The sequence below is a fragment of the Mustela putorius genome, unplaced genomic scaffold, assembly GCF_011764305.1.
Source record: "Mustela putorius furo isolate JIRA1106 unplaced genomic scaffold, ASM1176430v1.1 tig00003834_pilon_pilon_pilon, whole genome shotgun sequence".
In the NCBI taxonomy this organism is placed as follows: domain Eukaryota; kingdom Metazoa; phylum Chordata; class Mammalia; order Carnivora; family Mustelidae; genus Mustela; species Mustela putorius.
Window position 1 is genome coordinate 25,025,908 of NW_025421987.1, and position 18,612 is coordinate 25,044,519.

General features: G+C 35.6%; 1 protein-coding gene across 1 annotated transcript; it reads left to right on the forward strand.

Moving 5' to 3' along the window:
- The first annotated feature begins 2,897 nt into the window (after positions 1-2,897).
- On the forward strand, positions 2,898-8,864 carry LOC123394343 (claudin domain-containing protein 1-like). The gene is made up of 4 exons (XM_045088159.1): positions 2,898-2,976; positions 7,816-7,830; positions 8,463-8,591; positions 8,726-8,864. The coding sequence occupies exons 1-4, from the start codon at positions 2,898-2,900 to the stop codon at positions 8,854-8,856; spliced, it is 354 nt and encodes a 117-aa protein (XP_044944094.1). The 3' UTR covers positions 8,857-8,864.
- Positions 8,865-18,612: the final 9,748 nt, after the last annotated feature.

An 18,612-nucleotide genomic window follows, 5' to 3' on the forward strand; every position in this document is an offset into this window, starting at 1 on the left:
AGAATGTTGTTTATATCAATTTGTTTCAAGCACAAGGGTCAACCAGTTTTACAACTCTGGGATTTTTGCCAGAATAGGAAGGAATGAAAAACTAAAATTGTCCCAATAGCACCAAAGGCTTCCCTTTAGGACAAAACTAAATTGTTCTTCTGGACAATGTAAACTTCAACATGTGTGAAAAATCCAGGTAGCTCATAGGGCATTATAGACTCTGAAACCATAAACATCAAATCATCATAGATATTATATTTTGTGCCCCTATTTTCCACTACTAATGATGCCTCTGACATATTTATGCATATTTAAATGTATAAATGTTGATGCTTTCAGTGCTTTGATTAGTATGATCACATCTGAGCCAGTCATACGTGATTTTAATGAAGCCAAAGTGCTGCATTCCCTTCAGGGGAACCTTAACTACAAGTGTCCTTTTCATACAAAGTGCAGCTCATGTTCCAGAACTACACTGAACTTTCACACTTTAATTTGTGACAGGTGAGAAATCTTACTTCACAAAGGTCAAGGGAAGGTGAAAGGGAAAACAAAACAAAGGACCATAGTGGGAGTTGGCATATATCCATGCTTCTCAAACATTAATGCCTGTGAATCGCCTAGTAATTTTCTGAAAATGCAGATTCTCTTTTGATAAGTCAGGCAGGATGTCCAAAGTCTTCATTGACAAAGTGATGACCTGGACATTTGCTACCTTTAGGGCCTTCCATCCTTGGAGGACCTAGATGATCTCAGAGCTAGAACATTAGAGAAGCACATAAAGAAAAGTGGTAATGTAGCTGGTATCCAAAGAGAAGCAAGAGGAGCCAGATGGGATGAGAAAGACCAACATGGTTGGGCTCACATGGGATCTGAAGGGTAGGTCAGGCACTTTGATTTTTATCCCAATTTTAAGGACAGATAGTGAGATATTTTGAACACAGTGGTAAGGTGTTCATACTTACCTTTCAACATGAAGAGAGAAGTGACATAATGTTCACTCAGAAAATAATGACATTATATGTGTCAAAAGAGTACAATGTACAAATTGTTTTGATTTAGTATCTAAAGAGGAGTAAAAGTGCTTAACCTCCACATGGGACTTGATGGCAGCAAGTGGGAAAGCAAAGGGCCTATATTCTGATGTAGTCATTAATCAGTTATTCTGTGTTCTTAGACTTTGTTTGTGAAAGCCAAAGAAAGGGGGGAAATAAACTACATAGATAAAAGAGAAGCCCTGTCATAACTTAGTAGAAGGGTGTGTAAGCAATATGTGCACTGGGAATTTCAACATAATCCAAACTTGAGTTAAATCAAATTCTTCTCTTCAATTTTGTGTATTTATCTCTCACCTCATATTGTGGTCCATCTACGGTACAAAAGTCTGTATTGCTGCTTCAATATTAGTAGTCTTCTCAATTTTAGTTATTTTCTTAAAGATATCTATCTATTTATTTATTTATTTAGAGAGAGAGAGAGAGCACAGAGGAAGCATTAGAGGGAGAAGCAGACACCCCACTGAGCAAGAGCAGGATGCAGGACTCGATCCCAGGACCCTGACATCATGACCGGAGCAGAAGGCAGATGTTTAACCAACTGAGCCACACAGGTGCCCCTCAATTTTAGTTATTTTAAGTGGTGGGTCAATGTATCTCACTATGGTCATTTGATTTTCCCAATGATGAATTTTATTGAACATATTTTTGTGTCTCCATTTAATATCTGTGTATCTTGTTTACTGAAGTGTCTACATAAATATTTTCTCTTTTTTAAATTGAGTTATATATTTCTTATTTTTTAGCTTTGATATTCTTCTTCTATTCTGCTTATGAAGCTCTTATCAGATACATGATTTGCAAATATTTACTCAATGACCTTGATCTTCTTTCCCTTTCATAAGATATCACATTTATTCCTTATGGAGCAACTACTGTAGACCTATTGGTAGATATTTGTGTACCAGAAATTGAGAAATATAGTCAACAAAATTCAAGGCCCATTTATCTAGGTGAAATTTCTAACCGTCCAGTGGTGGGTCATGGGGAGACATCTCTTCTAAGGTAAAGGATAAGTTGCTGCATCTGGCCCTCTTTCAACCAAAAGAAACATATAACACCTATTGGGAGCCTGTGGATTTTGGAGCCAATGTCATCTTCATTTGGGTGTATTATTCCAACCCACTTACCAAGTGTCTAGGAAAGCTGTTAGTTTTAAGTGTGACTCTGAACAGAAGAAGGATTTACAAAGGTGTAAACAGCCGTACAAGATGCTCTACTCCTTGGGTCACATGATCCACCAAAGCTAATGGTAATTGAAGGCATAGTGGGAGATAAGGACACTTTTTGGAGACTTGGGCAGGTCTCTCTGTAGGCAAATCACAGCACAGGCCCTTAGGTTTAGAGCTAAGCCATGCTATCACTGCAGACAATTACTCTTCATTTGAAAACCAGAAGGATGGACTAGAAAGAACTAGAACTAAAAGGATGGAATTGTCATTAATGGAAATGGGTAAGAGGGTGGTTTGGGGAATAGGTTTGGCAAAGAAAATCAAAGTTCCTATTCATTTAGGTTTTTGTCTTCTCCACCTTCCTAGTCTTCTTGCATATCTATTCTCATTCATTTTACTGCTCAAACTGTTCCTTCCTTGTGCCCATGACTTAAGCCTACTGCTGAGAACTACTGGCATTCACTGAGCATCAGTGAATCCTGTGTGTCACTCAAGGCCAAATAAGTTGCTGTCCTCTGGGAACATCTTTCTATATCACTTTTTATTTCAGAGAATAATTACTAAAAGGTTTTTTTTTTAATGTTTATAATTAAAACAACAAGTAGTCATTGTTGTTCATGTTGCAGAGTCACTTGATGTGGTCACAAAATGCATAAGTTTCACACTAAATGAGCAGTTCATGGAGAAATTTGTTGATCTTAGAAACCATAGTAGAGGGCTTGATCTGCTTCAGACCTATGAGTACATTGATCTCAGCAGTACAGTTGGGGGGAAAAGGAAATAAATTTGCCATTTGTTGGTCTCTGCTATTGACCCAGATGAGTCAGTACATTGCATCAACTTGGAATAAGTGGTATCCCAGTAAACTCTGTTCTGTTGATAATATACTCTAAAGTTACATACATACTTACCAAAAGCAGTGAACCCATTGGATGAATATAGACCTCCCCAAAAGATGTAATTACTGGGCCATTTTAAAGAGTGAAATTTATTTTATTTTATTTTTAACGTACAAAGAAATTTTACTTTCTGGTCTTGATGACAAGTAAATGCATAATGAGCAGCAACCCTTGAATCTTCTCTTCATATTCTTTTTTCTCCCCTAATAGAACAGTGAACCTTGCAATAAGGTTTTTTCCTTCCTCCCATCCCCCAGTGGCATCCAGGAAAAATAGTCAATTAGTGTTTGTGCCCATGAATTACTAAGATCCTTCCAACTTCTCTGAGGCAAAGAGAATTATATGGTTTATATGATGAAATCAATAGCTTTTTTAAAAATTAACATATACTGTATTATTTGCTTCAGGGATACAGTTCTGTGAATCATTAGTCTTATACAAATCACAGTCCTTACCATACCACATACCCTCTCCAATGTCCATAATCCAGCCACCCATCCCCCCCCACCACCACCAAACCCAGCCACCCTAAATTTGTTTCCTCAGATTAAGAGTCTGGGGATTTTTCTCCCTCCCCAGTCACATCTTGCTTCATTTTCCCCCTCTTCCCTCCTTGACCTCCCCACCTATCTCTCAAATTCCCCATATCAGAGAGATCATATGATAATTGTCTTTCTCTGATTGACTTATTTTGCTTAGCATAATACCCTCTCGTTCCATTCACATCAATACAAATGACAAGATGTTGTGGGGTTTGGGGTTTTTTTTTTTGAGATTTTATTTATTTATTTGACAGACACATATCACAAGTAGGCAGAGAAGCAGGTGGTGGGGGGGAGAAGCAGGCTCCCTGCTGAGAAAAAAGCCCAATGTGGGGCTCAATCCCAGGACCCTGGGATCATGATCTGAACCTAAGGCAGGGGCTTGATGACTGCCTATTATTCCATTGTGTATATATACCACATCTTTATTCATTCATCTGTTGATCGACATCTAGGTTCTTTCCATAGTTTGGCTATTGTGGACTTTGCTGCTATAAACATTCGGGTGCACATGCCCATTCAAATCACTACAATTCTCTCTTTAGGGTAAATATCCAGTAGTGTGATTGCTGGCCATGGCATAGCTCTATTGCCAACTTCTTGAGGAACCTTCATACTGTTTTCCAAAGTGGCTGTGTCAGCTTGCTTTCCCACCAACAGTTTAAGAGGGTTCCCCTTTCTCTGCATCCTTGCCAACCTCTGTCATTTTCTGACTTGTTAATTTTAGCCATTCTGACTGGTGTGAGATGGTATCTTACTATGGTTTTGATTTGTATTTCCCTGATGCTGAGAGATGTTGAGCACCTTTTCATGTGTCTGTTGGCCATTTTGGATGTCTTCTTTGCAGAAATGTCTGCTCATGTTTTCTGCCCATTTCTTGATTGGATTATTTGTTCTTTGGGTGTTAAGTTTGATAAGTTCTTCATGGATTTTGGATACTAGTCCTTTATCTGATATGTCGTTTGCACATATCTTCTCCCATTCTGTCAGCTGTCTTTTGGTTTTGTTGACTGTTTCCTTTGCTGTACAAAAGCTTTTGATCTTGATGAAGTCCCAATAGTTCATTTTTTTCCCTTTCTTCACTTCCTTTGGTGATGTTTCTAGGAAGAATTTATTGCCGCTGAGGTCGAAGAGGTTGCTGCCAGTGTTCTCCTCAAAAATTTTGATGGATTCCTGTTTCACATTGAGTCATTCATCAATTTTTAGTCTATTTGTGTGTGTGGTGTAAGTAAATGGCCCAGTTTCATTTTTCTGCATGTGGCTGTTCAATTTTCCCAACACCATTTGTTGAAGAAGCTGCATTTTTTTTCACTGGATATTCTTTCCTGCTTTGTCAAAGATTAGTTGACCATAGAGTTGAGGGTCCATTTTTGGGACATCTATTCTGTTCCATTGATCTACATGTCTGTTTTTGTGCCAGTATCATACTTCTTGTTTATTACAGCTTTTTAATAGAGCCTGAAGTCTGGAATTGTGATACCATCAACTTTGGTTTTCTTTTTCAACATTCCTCTAGCTATTTGGGGTCTCTTCTGGTTCCATATAAATTTCCTTGGAAAAAAAGTGGTATTTTGATACGCATTGCTTTATATGTGCAGATTGCCTTAGGTCTCATAGAACTTTTCACAATATTTGTTCTTCCAATCCATGAGCATGGAATATTTATCCATTTCTTTTGTCTCCCTCAATTTCTTTCATGAGTAATTTATAGAAATAAGGAAGGTATCAAGTATACAACCTAACCCTACACCAGAAAGAAAGCATAAATCCTGCAGGAGCTTGAGAAAGAACAGCAAAGAAAGCCTCAACCCAACAGCAAAGAAAGCCTTAACATAAACCATAAATAATTAAGATCAGAGTAGAAATCAATGAAATAGAAACCAAAAAACAATAGAACAAATTAACAAAACTAGGAGCTGCTTCTTTGAAGGAATGAATAAGATTAATAAACCCCTGGCCAAACTTATCAAAAAGAAAAGAGAAAGGATCCAAATAAATAAAATCATGAATGAAAGAGGAGAGAGAACAAATGACACCAAAGAAATACAAACAAGTATAAGAACATATTGTGAGCAACTATACACCAGCAAATTTGACAATCTGGAGAAATGGATGCATTCCTAGAGACACATAAATTACCAAAACTGAACCAGAAAGAAATAGAAAACCTGAACAGACCCATAACCAGGAAGGAGATGTAAGTAGTCAACAAAAATCTCCCAACAAACAAGAGACCAAGGCCAGATGGCTTCCCAGGAGAATTCTACCAAATTTAAAGAATTAATGGTCATTATTCTGAATCTGTTCCAAACAATAGAAATGGAAGGAAAACTTCCAAACTCATCTTATGAGGCCAGCATTACCTTGATCCCAAAACCAGACAAAGACCCTGCCAAAAAGGAGAATTACAGACCAATATCCTTGAGGAACAGGGATACAAAAGTTCTCACCAATATATTAGCCAATAGGATCCAACAGCACATTAAAAGTATTATTCACAACGACCACGTGGAATTTAATCCTGGACTGCAAGTTTGGTTCAACATCTGCAAATCAGTGTGATACAATGTATTAATAAAAGAAAAAACAATAACCATGATACTATCAATAGATGCTGAAAAAGCATTTGACAAAGTATAGCATTCTTTCTTCATCAAAACTCTTTCACAGTGTAGGGTTAGAGGGTACATACCTCAATATCATAAATCGATCTATGAAAAGCCCACAGCTCATTCTTAATGGGGAAAAGCTTAGTTTTTCAGGAACACAGAAGGGTCAGGAACACAGAAGGGCTGTCTACCATCACCCCACTATTCAGCATAGTACCAGCAGTCCTAGCCTCAGCAATCAGACAACAAAAAGAAATAAAAGGCATCCAAATTGGTGAAGAAGATGTCAAATTCTCACTCTTTGCAGATGATGTGATACTTCATGTGGAAAACCCAAAGGATTCCACTCCAAAATTGCTAGAACTCATACAGGAATTCAGTAAAAAGTGTCAAGATATAAAATCAATGCACAGAAATCAGTTGCCTTTCTATTACACCTACAGCAAGACAAAAGAAAGAGAAATTAAAGAGTCAATACCATTTACAATTGCACCCAAAACTATAGGATACCTAGGAATAAACCTAACCAAAGAGGCAAAGAATCTTTACTCAAATAGTAAATTTAGATAAATAACAAATTCCTATATTTGAGATAAACATTTCAGTTACCTGAGTTTAGATAGGGATATCTGAAAAAAGTTGATTAAAAGCTCTATATGAGTCAAAGTTCAGGGTTACGAGAAATGTTAATCCAGTCTTCTGCAGCAGTAACAAAAGTATAGATATCAAGAACAATGAATATATTTAAGAGGATTCTGTTCTTTGATGGTCAGCCTACTTAGGAAATACTGTCTTCATATTTAGACCTGATATTCAGGCTGTAGATACTTTCTGGCACTTATGAGAGGAAGCATTGAATAAATATGGCAAGTAGACTTGACCCTTGAATAATGTAGGGGTTAGACTACTGACCCTTTCACACAATCAAAAATCCATGTATAGCTTTTCACTCCCCCAAAACATAACTATTATTAGCCTACTGTTGATCAGAAAGCCTTACCAATAACATAAAACAGACAATTGAGACATATTTTGTATGTTATGTGTATTATATGCTGTATTCTTACATAATGTAAGTTAGAGAAAAGAGAATGTTACCAAGAAAATCATAAGGAAGAGAATATACATTTACAGTATTATGCTATTAAAAATCTGCATGTATGTCAGTCTGTGCAGTTAAATTGTGCTATTCAACATATTCAATTTTGTATTGCAAATATGTAGGAAGAAGTTTATAATTGACAGACTGAAGGGAAAATGGAAAAAAAGATTTGTGTAGTTCCAAAAGTAAAACAAGCCCTAGAAAGTCGAATTTGGTTTAGAGTTGGTATTAAGACATTACTAATAATTAAAATAATGTATAAATGGAGGATGGTTTGTAAAGTCATCAGCTATCTTCCTATGTTGTTGAGGAAATTTATGGTAATTAAAGGTGCCATTTGTTGAGTGCTGAGATCCTCTGCTTTATGCTTTATGTATATTCTTTCAATAGGTCTTTTATAATCACCATTCACTTACTACTTATTCCTGCCTTGAGATCCTATAAGGATGTAGATTTATTTGTATGTAGAGCCAGGAGGTTTTGCTTCTAATGCTGGCTCTACCAATTACTTGTTACCTTGTACAAGTTATTTGTACCTCTTGCCTCGGTGCCCTCATTTATAAAATTTATACATCCTTCATAGGGCTTTAGGGAGGATTAATACACAAAGCATGTGCAGAACAGTACCTGGCACAATGAGCCTCAGTAATTGTTAACTGTTAATGTTCTTTTACTTTAATCTGGTAGCATCTTTTTTAATAAAGTGCTTTAAAGAAAAATTCACAATATTAAAGTATTCCTTTCTCACTTTAAAAAAAATATTTTAAAATTTATTTTAGAGTGAGAGAGGAGAGAGATAGCATAAGTAGGGGGAGGGGCAGAGGGAGAAAGAGAGAGAATCTTAAGCAGACTCCCCGCTGAGCATGGAACCCAGCACAGGGCTCTTTTTCAGGACCCTGAGATCACCACCTGAGCAGAAACCAAGAGTGAGATGCTCAACCCACTGCACCATCCAAGGCCTCCTTTCTCACTTTTTGATAAAAGATCTTATTAGTCCATGAAACTGTCATTGTGCAAAAAAAAACTGTCTAAAATCGTGATAACATATCCTTTTTTTCTCTTTTTTCAAAATCAGATCTTTGACGTTGCCAGTTCCTTTCCTCTTCTTTAATCTTGAATTGATGTGCTTTGGGGCTGTGATTGGACTTTGTGCTTGCATTTGCCGGAGTTTGTATCCCACCATTGCCACAGGCATTCTCCATCTCCTTGCCGGTGAGTCTTGTACCTTTTATCTTCTTCCTGTTTCCATAGAGACAGAGTCATAATTCTTAAACATTCACATATTGTTGCCCTGTCGTGTTGCCTAAAAAGCTCTTAGGATGCTCTTACTTAGTTATGTTTTGTTTTCCTCAAAGATTGTACGCTGGACTCAGTGAGTTGTTATGTTGCTGGAATTGAGCTACTCCACCAGAAGCTAGAGCTGCCTGAGAAGGTGTCTGGTGAATTTGGATGGTTGTTCTGCCTGGCTTGCATCTCAGCTCCCTGACAGTTCATGGCTTCTGCTCTCTTCATCTGGGCTGCTCATACCAACAGGAAAGAGTAACCTTAATTAAAGCATATTGTGTGGCATGGGTGGGAAGCTACCTGCTTTGCAATTGCCATTTTATTATTTCTCAATATTAATATTTCCCCCTTGTCCCCCCCCCCACTGTTTTTAATTTAATTTTTTTTCTTTGTGGATATTTCCTAAAAATCCATTCTATCTATTTACAGACAATTGTTTCTTAATACCACTAAACCTTATATGGATAATTCTGAATGAGTCCATCTTTTAAACAAACTAATCTAGGTTTAGAGTCCAGACAGCAAGAAACGGGTAGACAGCTGCCACACATTTGTGAAAGAAAACTGATATTGGGAAATTAATCCAAACACATCTACTGAAGTCTGTTAAAGTTTCCAGGTAAACCGATAGTAAATAACGATCTGTTGAACTAGAAACTCTATTTAGAGTCTCTGAGAAGCCTCTCATTGTTGTCAGAATCTGTGGTCACTTTGCCATTGTAGATAGCCTGTCAGCCAGAGCATTAATGCTCTTTTCAAAGACTTAAGTGATATAAAATAAGGAAATTATCTAAGAACCTTTTCCCCAAATACAGCTTTATTCAAGGTGAAGTATGGCAGCTGTTTAACCAGACTGTGTCTGTCTATAAGAATGGAAGTGAAAAATACAGTGTTTACTTGAAATTTTAACTTTGTAAACTGTAAGAATTCCAATTCAGCTAGACAAGAGGATTAACCTTATTTTACTTCACTTTTTTTTTAAGCTTTCCTTAATGTCAGTAGGATTTTCAGTACAACCAAACTATTTTGGATATTTGCTCCTTGCCTCCTCACACATCAGGCTTATTAAAAGTGCTTTCTTTCTAACACGACTTTGGGGTCACAGAGTAAAATTTTCCAACTCCTATCTTATTTATTCCAGCTCAGTACCATGAAGAAGTTTCCTCCATAATGACCCTCCAGAGCTAGGAAAACTACCACAAGACCTATAGCTATGGGTGGTCATTAACTTACAACTAATATCTTTATTTCTTGTGGTGAAATAACATGCTTTTCCTTGTCTAAATCCCTTCCCAGTGTGCATCAACATTATTTAACATGTTCTAATTCAGTCATTATTTTTATTAATATGTCTATAAACACTGAACATTAAAAAAATCTTATTTATTCCATTACTGTAGACTTGATAGATTTTTAAAAGGTAACAGTAAAATCTCACAATATCCTATATCGGTCTTTTTAAAAAAATATTAAAAATGAGAAGAAACTCAATTGTGTATCACATCTGAGTTGATTTAAATCTCACTATTTCAGGATAAAGAAGTACAGGATTCTGAACGAGTGTCTCTGTGGTTCTTCAGAAAATGCCTTGTTTCTGGCGTCTCTGTTTTATCCTCCAAAAAATATGGGAAGTCCTTGCGCCCATTAGAAAATAAGAGCCTCTTTATCCATTATGTTTCAGAGTTTTAAAAACATGTTTTCAGAGTAGTTTTGTGGCCCTGTGTGTCCTATTTAACATGGCTAGATTTTTAAAAAGTCATATAATGGCTGTGGGTATTTGTGTTCTATAGCATAGAAATAATCAAGTCTGCTTACAGACTTACAGTAGAGCCAGTACTACTCTGCAGCTGATAACCGCCTATGCAGTTGCTGCTTATTCGCTTTTCTACCTCTTCCTCACTCTTCAAGTATTGTGCCTTTCAGCACCTTCCATGGAAGGCAGAAAACCTAAACAAAGATACAAAGCACTTGGGCATGGGGTTTTAAAATTATTGACTAACATGGCATTTTTCTATTAGGAAGTTATTTATTTAGGACAATATCCCTGCCTCTTGTCACCCCAAAGTTGTCTGTGAATGTGAGCCCAGCATCAGTCTTTTAATATGCACTGTGGAAAGTCAGGCACTATGGCACTATTGGACCTTGTGAGTTACAGCCTCACTGGTAGTATCCTGAAGCATGGGATGCTGGCACCATAAACCCTGGTGTTGAATATATGTTGTGATTAGTATGTATTTCAAGCATATTTCAAAATAGCTGAGGTCATCCTCTCTTGAGAAGACTTTGTTAGAACACATGGGGTGGGTTGTTTCATTTAATGCAAAAATTAGTTTTCCAGCTGTCTCCTGTTTCTAATTAGGTAGAATCATATGAAATTGCTGATATTTGACTATTTTTTATTAAAATATATAGTAGAAAATGAGTTTCAAATAAAGTTTTGTTAATGTCTTTTCACCTAATCTTTGAAAGCAACCCCCAAAGTGAAAACATAATTTTCAGGTTTTTTTAAATATGAGTTTTAGGACAATATAAGAAACGTGTTTTAAAATCTTAATTTTATGAAAAAATGAAATAAAATAAAAGTTCTAAAAAAAAATAAAATCTTAATTTTATGGTTCCTAATCTCATTAAATAATGTGAATAAATATTTTTATATCCTTTTGGGAAAAGATTCATTTCTTTTTTTTAACTTTTTTTTTTATTTTGTTCAGTTAGCCAGCACATAATACATAAGTTATTGTAGTGTTCAAGGATTCATTAGTCATGTATAGCAACTGCCAAAGTGTCCCTCTAAGAAAGTGCCTTTATTGACAAAAGATGATTAGGAGGCGATTGGTGGAACCATTGCTGAAACATCCTGCTGGTTTGCCGGAGGAAATAGGGAGGAGGTTACCTCAAGTTAGAAAGACCCTCAAACATTATCCTCAAAAACCATGCATCAAAGGGGCCCAAATTTAATTGCGTATGAATGTAGAACAACTTATTCCCTAAGGCATTTGAGAGAGAGAAAGAGAGAAAGAGTGCTATTGCTAGGAGTTAATGGGGCCTAACAGCTGTATGTGATCAAAGAAAAAGAGGACCTATGATAAAACCATGGTCATCCCAAAGGACTGTGTAGATGCTGCATCCTCTGAAGAGCAACATCAGAGTCTTTACACTGCAGAGGAAATGGACTTCTCTCTCTCTCTCTCTTTCTCGCTCTCTCTCTCTCACACACACACACAAACATTATCCACCCAATTCCTAAACAAATCAACAAAGATATAACAAGACCGAAGGATGAATGAGTATCCAGAGTTCTACAGTGTATTATTTTAAATGCCAAATTCTCAACAACAACAAAAAAAGACATGAGATAGGGAAAAATTGTTACCTATACATCATAAAATTAGCAGACAACATAAACTGTCTGTTAGAGTAATAACATATTGGATTTAACAAAAAAAAAACTTAAAAACTAATCATGATAAATGTGTTCATAGATCTAAAGGAAACCAGGATTAAATTTTAAAAAAAGGAAGGTATGAATGCAAAGTTATGTGAAATAGACTATGAATGAAGAGAAAGTATAAAGAAACAATTAAGTAGAAATTCTGTAATTGAAAAGTACAACCGAAACTTAAAACATCACTGCAGAAACTCAACTGTAGATTTAAACTGATAGCAGGAAGATTGGTGAATTTGAAGTTATTTCAACAGAGAGTATGCAATCCAAAGGATGAAAGAGAAAAGAAATGAGGAGAAATGCACAGACCCTCAGAGAAATAAAGCCAGCACTAAGTGCATCAGCATGGGCTTTTGGGTGTACCAGGAAAACATGTTTCTGATAAAAGACTTGTATAAGAAGATCCAAGTTGTTTGTTGTTTGTTGATAAACAAAGAACAGAAAGCACAGAAACAATCCAATAAAAATTGGGCAAAAGGGCTGAACAAACATTTTACCAAAGAAGAAATACAGATGGTAAATAAGCATATGAAAATCTGCTCCTCATTATTTGCCATAGGGAATTACAAATTAAAGCAATAATTGCATAACATAAAAGAAATCTAAAATTTTAAAAAAAAATTTTAAAGTTATCAGTTGCTGGCAAGAATATGGAATGATAGGAGGACACACACATACCCTAGCTCTGCCAGCTGACAGGACCCAGAAGCAATGACATTGCAGAAACAATTAGCATACTTATGGCCCAGATGTTTGTTCGTAATATCATTTTCCAGTCGAAGGAATTAAATCTACTTGGAGAAATAGCTGATGTGGTGACGAGGGTAGACAATAAATATGCAGGATGAGCCTGGAACATCTTGTAATGCCAGAAAATAGAAAAAAGAAGAGAGAGAGAAGAGAGAGAGAGAGAAAGGGGGAAAAAAAGACGGGGAGAGAGGAAGGAAGGGAGAGGGAGGGAGGGAGGAAGGAAGAAAAAAATCAAAGCTAAAGAACAAACGAACACAAAACTTCCCCTGCATACACAGTGATGGATGTATGCCAAAGGGACACAGGAGCCCATGGAAAGAGCTCCCTGTGGCCAAAACTAGAATGATTTGAGCACCAAAATTAACAGAGTAGTATTAAATTTTCTCTAAGTGTAAAATAAATATCTATGATTCTATACTGATGTAAATAGAAGATTGAATGTGTAAATAAGTGAGGTGAATCGACAAATCTTCCATGCAGAAGAATTCCAGTTTATATAGATACTTCATCCCACGGAGGTGATCCATTTCTCTCTTCTCTGTAAGTGTGGGCTGTAGATAGTGACTTCTTCCTTACCCAACACAGTAAGAGAAGGTGGAGAAAGAGAAGCTCCACAATGGAGAAACCCGGCAAACTCTACCTCAACCAAGTGGTCAAGTTCAACATCAAAAGAGTTACAAGCAATAAGGACAGTATTTGCCACCAGTAGGATGTAAAGAAAATGGTGATTTACCTCTGTGGCTTTTCTCCTAAAAAGCTATCCCCCGCAGCCTAATCATGAGAAAAACATGAAAAGGATCCCAGTTGAGGGACATTCTACAAAATGCCTGATTAGTACTTCTCAAAACTTACCAAGGACATCAAAAATAAGGAATGTTGGGGATTGGGAGGGAGACAAACGATAAGTGATTCTTAATCTCACAAAACAGACTGAGGGTTGCTGGGGGGACAGGGGACGGGAGAGGGTGGTGGGGATATGGACATTGGGGAGGGTATGTGCTATGATGAGTGCTGTGAAATGTGTAAACCAGGCGATTCACAGACCTGTACCCCTGGGAATAAAAATACATTATATGTTTATTTAAAAAAATTAATAAATTCATTTTTTTAAAAAAAAGGAATGTTGAAAAGCTATCACTGACACCTGATGACTAAAGGGGGGTGATGAGTAAATATAAAGTGATACACTGAATGGGATTCTGGATGCAAGGACACAAATTAAACTATGGAAATCTGACTCAAGTATGAATTTCACTTCATCATAATGTATCAATATTGGCTCATTAATTAAAACAAATGCACCATACTAATGTAGAGTATTAATGACACGGGAAAATGGATGTGTCATATATGGGAATTCTCTACACTATCTTTATTATTTTCTATAAATCAAAATTGTTGGAAGAACTTTTAAAAATTTATTAAAATCTTTGAGGTAAAGTTTTTGTTTCTCAGAATGAACTCAGAGAACACTTGGGGAAAAACAATCATCAGCCTTCTGCTTCCAATGATAATAATTGATTCAAAAATTTAAAGACATCAGATGCTAAAACTGTTGATGAAAAATTATTAGGGAACAAGAAATTCACATGACCTTAATATATCACCCTAAAGATTGATTTTAATAGCAAAGAAATAAGTTATTTTTATCATAGTGCTGAGGGCACCACCTTAATGAAGTAATCAGTGAACAGTTAACAAGACAAGCTGATGTGATAGACCTCATGATGGGAGAAGAAAACAGTACACCCATGATTGCTGAATTGTTTAATTTAATCTAATCATGAGCATACATTACAAAAATAGAGATGGTGGGATACTATAAATGATGTCTGACACAAATATTTAAAAATTTTAATATGTCATGAAAGAAAAGAAAAGCAAGAAGTTTATTCTACATTACAGGAGATCAAATAATGATAATAAAGCAAATAATGGCCCTTAATTGAATTCTTGATGAAAAAATAAATTGCTAGAAAGGAGAATTTTGGGAAAATTTTAATATGAACATCATATTAGGTGATATTAAATTTCTTGGGGATAATAATTATATGATGGGGTGCCTGGATGGCTCAGTCAATTAGTGTCTGTCTTCAGCTCAGGTCATGATCCTGGAGTCCTGGGATCAAACCCAAACACCTGGAGCTCCTGCTTCTCCCCATCCCACTTATGATCCCTCCCTCTTTCTCTCTCTCTCTCTCTCTCCCAAATAAATAAACAAAATCCTTAAAAATATGATATGACAGTGTAGGAAATCTCTTTGTTCTTTTGAGATATATGTTGAATTTATGGATAAACTGTCATAATCTTATATATATGTATAGACATAAATACATACATTAAATATGTATATATACACATTTGCAGATGTATTTTTGGGCAAAGGTGGTGCAAGGTTACAATCATCTTGATATAAAAAAATTCATGGACATTCTCTCAACTTTTCTGTAGGTTTGAAATTTTTCAAAATAATCTGGAGAAAAATGTCATTGATTCACATTTTTCTTGACCCACTGCCCTATTTCTCTATCCACTTAACAGCTAAGTTTCTTGTAAGTTTTCCTCTCCAACTACTTTTCACTTCTCTATGTTGTCTATAATATGACATAGTAGTTAAGAACATGGATTTTGGGTTTGATCTCTACATTTGATCCCTGAGCTCACCTTAATATTTCTGTGGACAAATTATGAAACCTATCTGTTCCCCATTTTTTCAGTGGGGTTGTAGGAAATTAAAATATAGAAATAAAAGAAAAAATGTAATAGATATGTTGAATAGTTAAATGGATACTGATAAAAAGTTATTGGCAAGTTTAAAAGGTATCTGTGAATAAATTTAAAATAAAACAAAAATGACATGAGGCAAGAGATATGAATATATCTGTTAATATTTACTCAATTGTAATAAAAGCATTTTTTTCCAAACAAGTTTAATGGTAAGAAGATCTATTGGATTTTGAAATGAGAAGGGATGCTTAATTCTACAGATTCTGGATCTGCTCTGTGATTCCCTCAGTTATGCCCTCATTTGTGTGTTGACTTCATTTCCAGGCTGGTTTCTCTTTTGGTGGCAAAATGGTTCGGGACTGTGCCAAATTTCATATCCACACAGCATGACATTCAGAAGAAGAAAGACTACATTTTCCTGTGGATCTCTTTTAAAATAAAGGAAACATATAACCCAGAAACTTTCACAAAATTACCTCTTGACTCACTGGACCTAAGTAAGCCATGGACACTTCCCTTAACAGACCTCTAGGCTTCAGTGTTGGTAAGAGTTGGAAGCAGTTGGCACAGAAATACATAAAGAGAATTTGTGGTACCCCTTAAAAAGGGAAAGGGACCAATGAATGTGAATATGATAACCAAAATTATCTTCTAAAACAGAGAGTGGATACAAAGGAACACATTCAATGAACTCAGGGTTCTGGATTACTATACACTTTTAAAAAAATGTGTTTAAGACCCTGTAGAGCTTTGTGTTTGTGGGTTATAGCTAAAAGTATTTGCAATACTAGAAATTAAAACCAAGAAATTAAAAATATTCACTGACTTATTTAAAAATAAAAATAACAAACATGTCATATATTAAATTAAATGATTATATTAAAATACATTTACAGAAAAGGCTAATGAATGACCAAATGTGTCAGGTAGCTTTTCAAAGATTAGTGATAGGAAATCAGTCACAACCAGGTTGGTACTCACAGGAAGAAGACAGGCCTTCATTTTATTATCAGGTAGTCACAGTTTACTATTTTTTCTTTAAAATGTTGCTTTTATCTGTGCCCTCCTCCCCTTTCATCCTCCAGTGTCAGCTCTCATCATTTAATATATGAATTCTGGCAGTTAGCCTCATTGTTTCTAGCCTCCTTCCCAATCAATTGCCGATTCGTTTTCTGAAAAATAGAGTCATATTATCTGGTTCTAGGAAGAATTCAGGGTCTGATGCCTCTGCGATAAATTCAGAATTTTTAGGGTGGCATTTAAGATTCTCAGTAACCTGATTCCCTTCCATCCTTTTTCCCCATATTCCGCAACAGCTTTTATGGACAGTTTCATCAGCTTTCTGACTCTGTCCATGGTTCACCTCCTTCATCCCAGTTCCCACTGTCACACTTATTTCCATAAACACTGTGGTCATACTCATTCCTTTTCTCTTCCAAACATCATTTTCTAAAAATCATTTTTAAGACACATCTTACTTCTGATGCTGCATAGGACTAAATATCCCATGTGACAAGGCTCTCCATTCCCTTAACTTCTAAGCAGCATTGATACAAATTTCAGCTCAATCTGAATCACCTGGTTGAACTTGAGCAAGCCACTCAGTGTTTCAAAGCATGAGGATTTTTATTGAGAAAATTCATTAGAAAGTATATCTAACCAGTTGGTAGGTAATATCTATTTAAGGTGTAGCTTTGTGCCTAGCAGATAACATGTTTTCAGTAAATCATTTTTTTCATTCATATTTGTATATGTAAGAGATCAATAAATATTTATGTTTAGATATTCAGAAATTTTACTATATTGTGCCTCAATTATGCTTATAGCATCTCCAACTTTTTTGTTAATGCTATTAATGTATCAGTAATTTACACTGGAATAAGTACAAGTGGGTGGAATTCCTAGTAACAAACGTGATAAGTAATATCAAAGAGAAAAACACCTTCATTATGTATAATGTATTCAAAATTGTGCTTCATTTTTGATGGACACCTAATCAAACTATATAAAAATATCCAAATCTATATGGATTTATGTATGAATACCATCCATTTCATCTAGAGATTGATAAATCACAAGTATACAGATACACTACTTCAGAAAACATGAGAGTAAAATTGACTGACACTAAAGATCAAAATAGTCTTTTTTTATTATAACTCTTTACTAGTATTCTTTTCTTGTCTTTAATACTTTTAATTGTGGCAAATGATACATAACAAAATTTCCCCTTTTAAAGGCGAAAATATTCTTTTTTACTGAAAGATTTTATTTATTTATCTGACAGAGAGAGATCACAGGTAGGCAGAGCAGCAGGCAGAGAAAGAAGGGAATCAGGCCCCCTACTGAGCAGAGAACCTGATGCTGGGCTGGATCCCAGGACCCTGAGATTATGACCCAGGCTGAAGGCAGAGGTTTAACCCACTGAGCCACCCAGGCTCCACAAGAATGAAAATATTCTTCTTTTTGAGAATAGATATTCCGTATAAAGTAATATTCAAATATTGTCTCTTGAAAAAACTCAAAGAAAATTGGGAATCAAATATATACAGTGTATTTCTGACAGATGGTATAGGTTAAGAATGGATTAATTCTTGAGAACATGGAATGTGCCAGACTTTGTATGATTATGCTTTGGAATTCCAGAAACTTGTTGGCCATATTAAATGGAGGTGACCTTTACATATACTGACTTATATTCCTAGTATTTGTTGTATTTCTTAAAAATTGTAACTCATTACTCTTTGAAACAATTAGTTAATAGTTTGGCTAATTTTTTTGTGGCACAGTTTGTGACCTCAGGAAAAATTATTTAATTCATTCTTGAAGGAACCTAGTAACTAAGATTTTGGAAAACATTGTAGCAGAATCTCTCCTTGCAGAACTTACTTATTTGATTCCCATACTAACATGTATTAGTAATTGAATATTTTATGGACAAAGTGGTCCTTTTCTACTTTCTCAATATTCTATGATTTTGAATTTTTTTTCAAATTTAAATTAATTTTCACAGGGATGATATTTCTTCTAAGAATG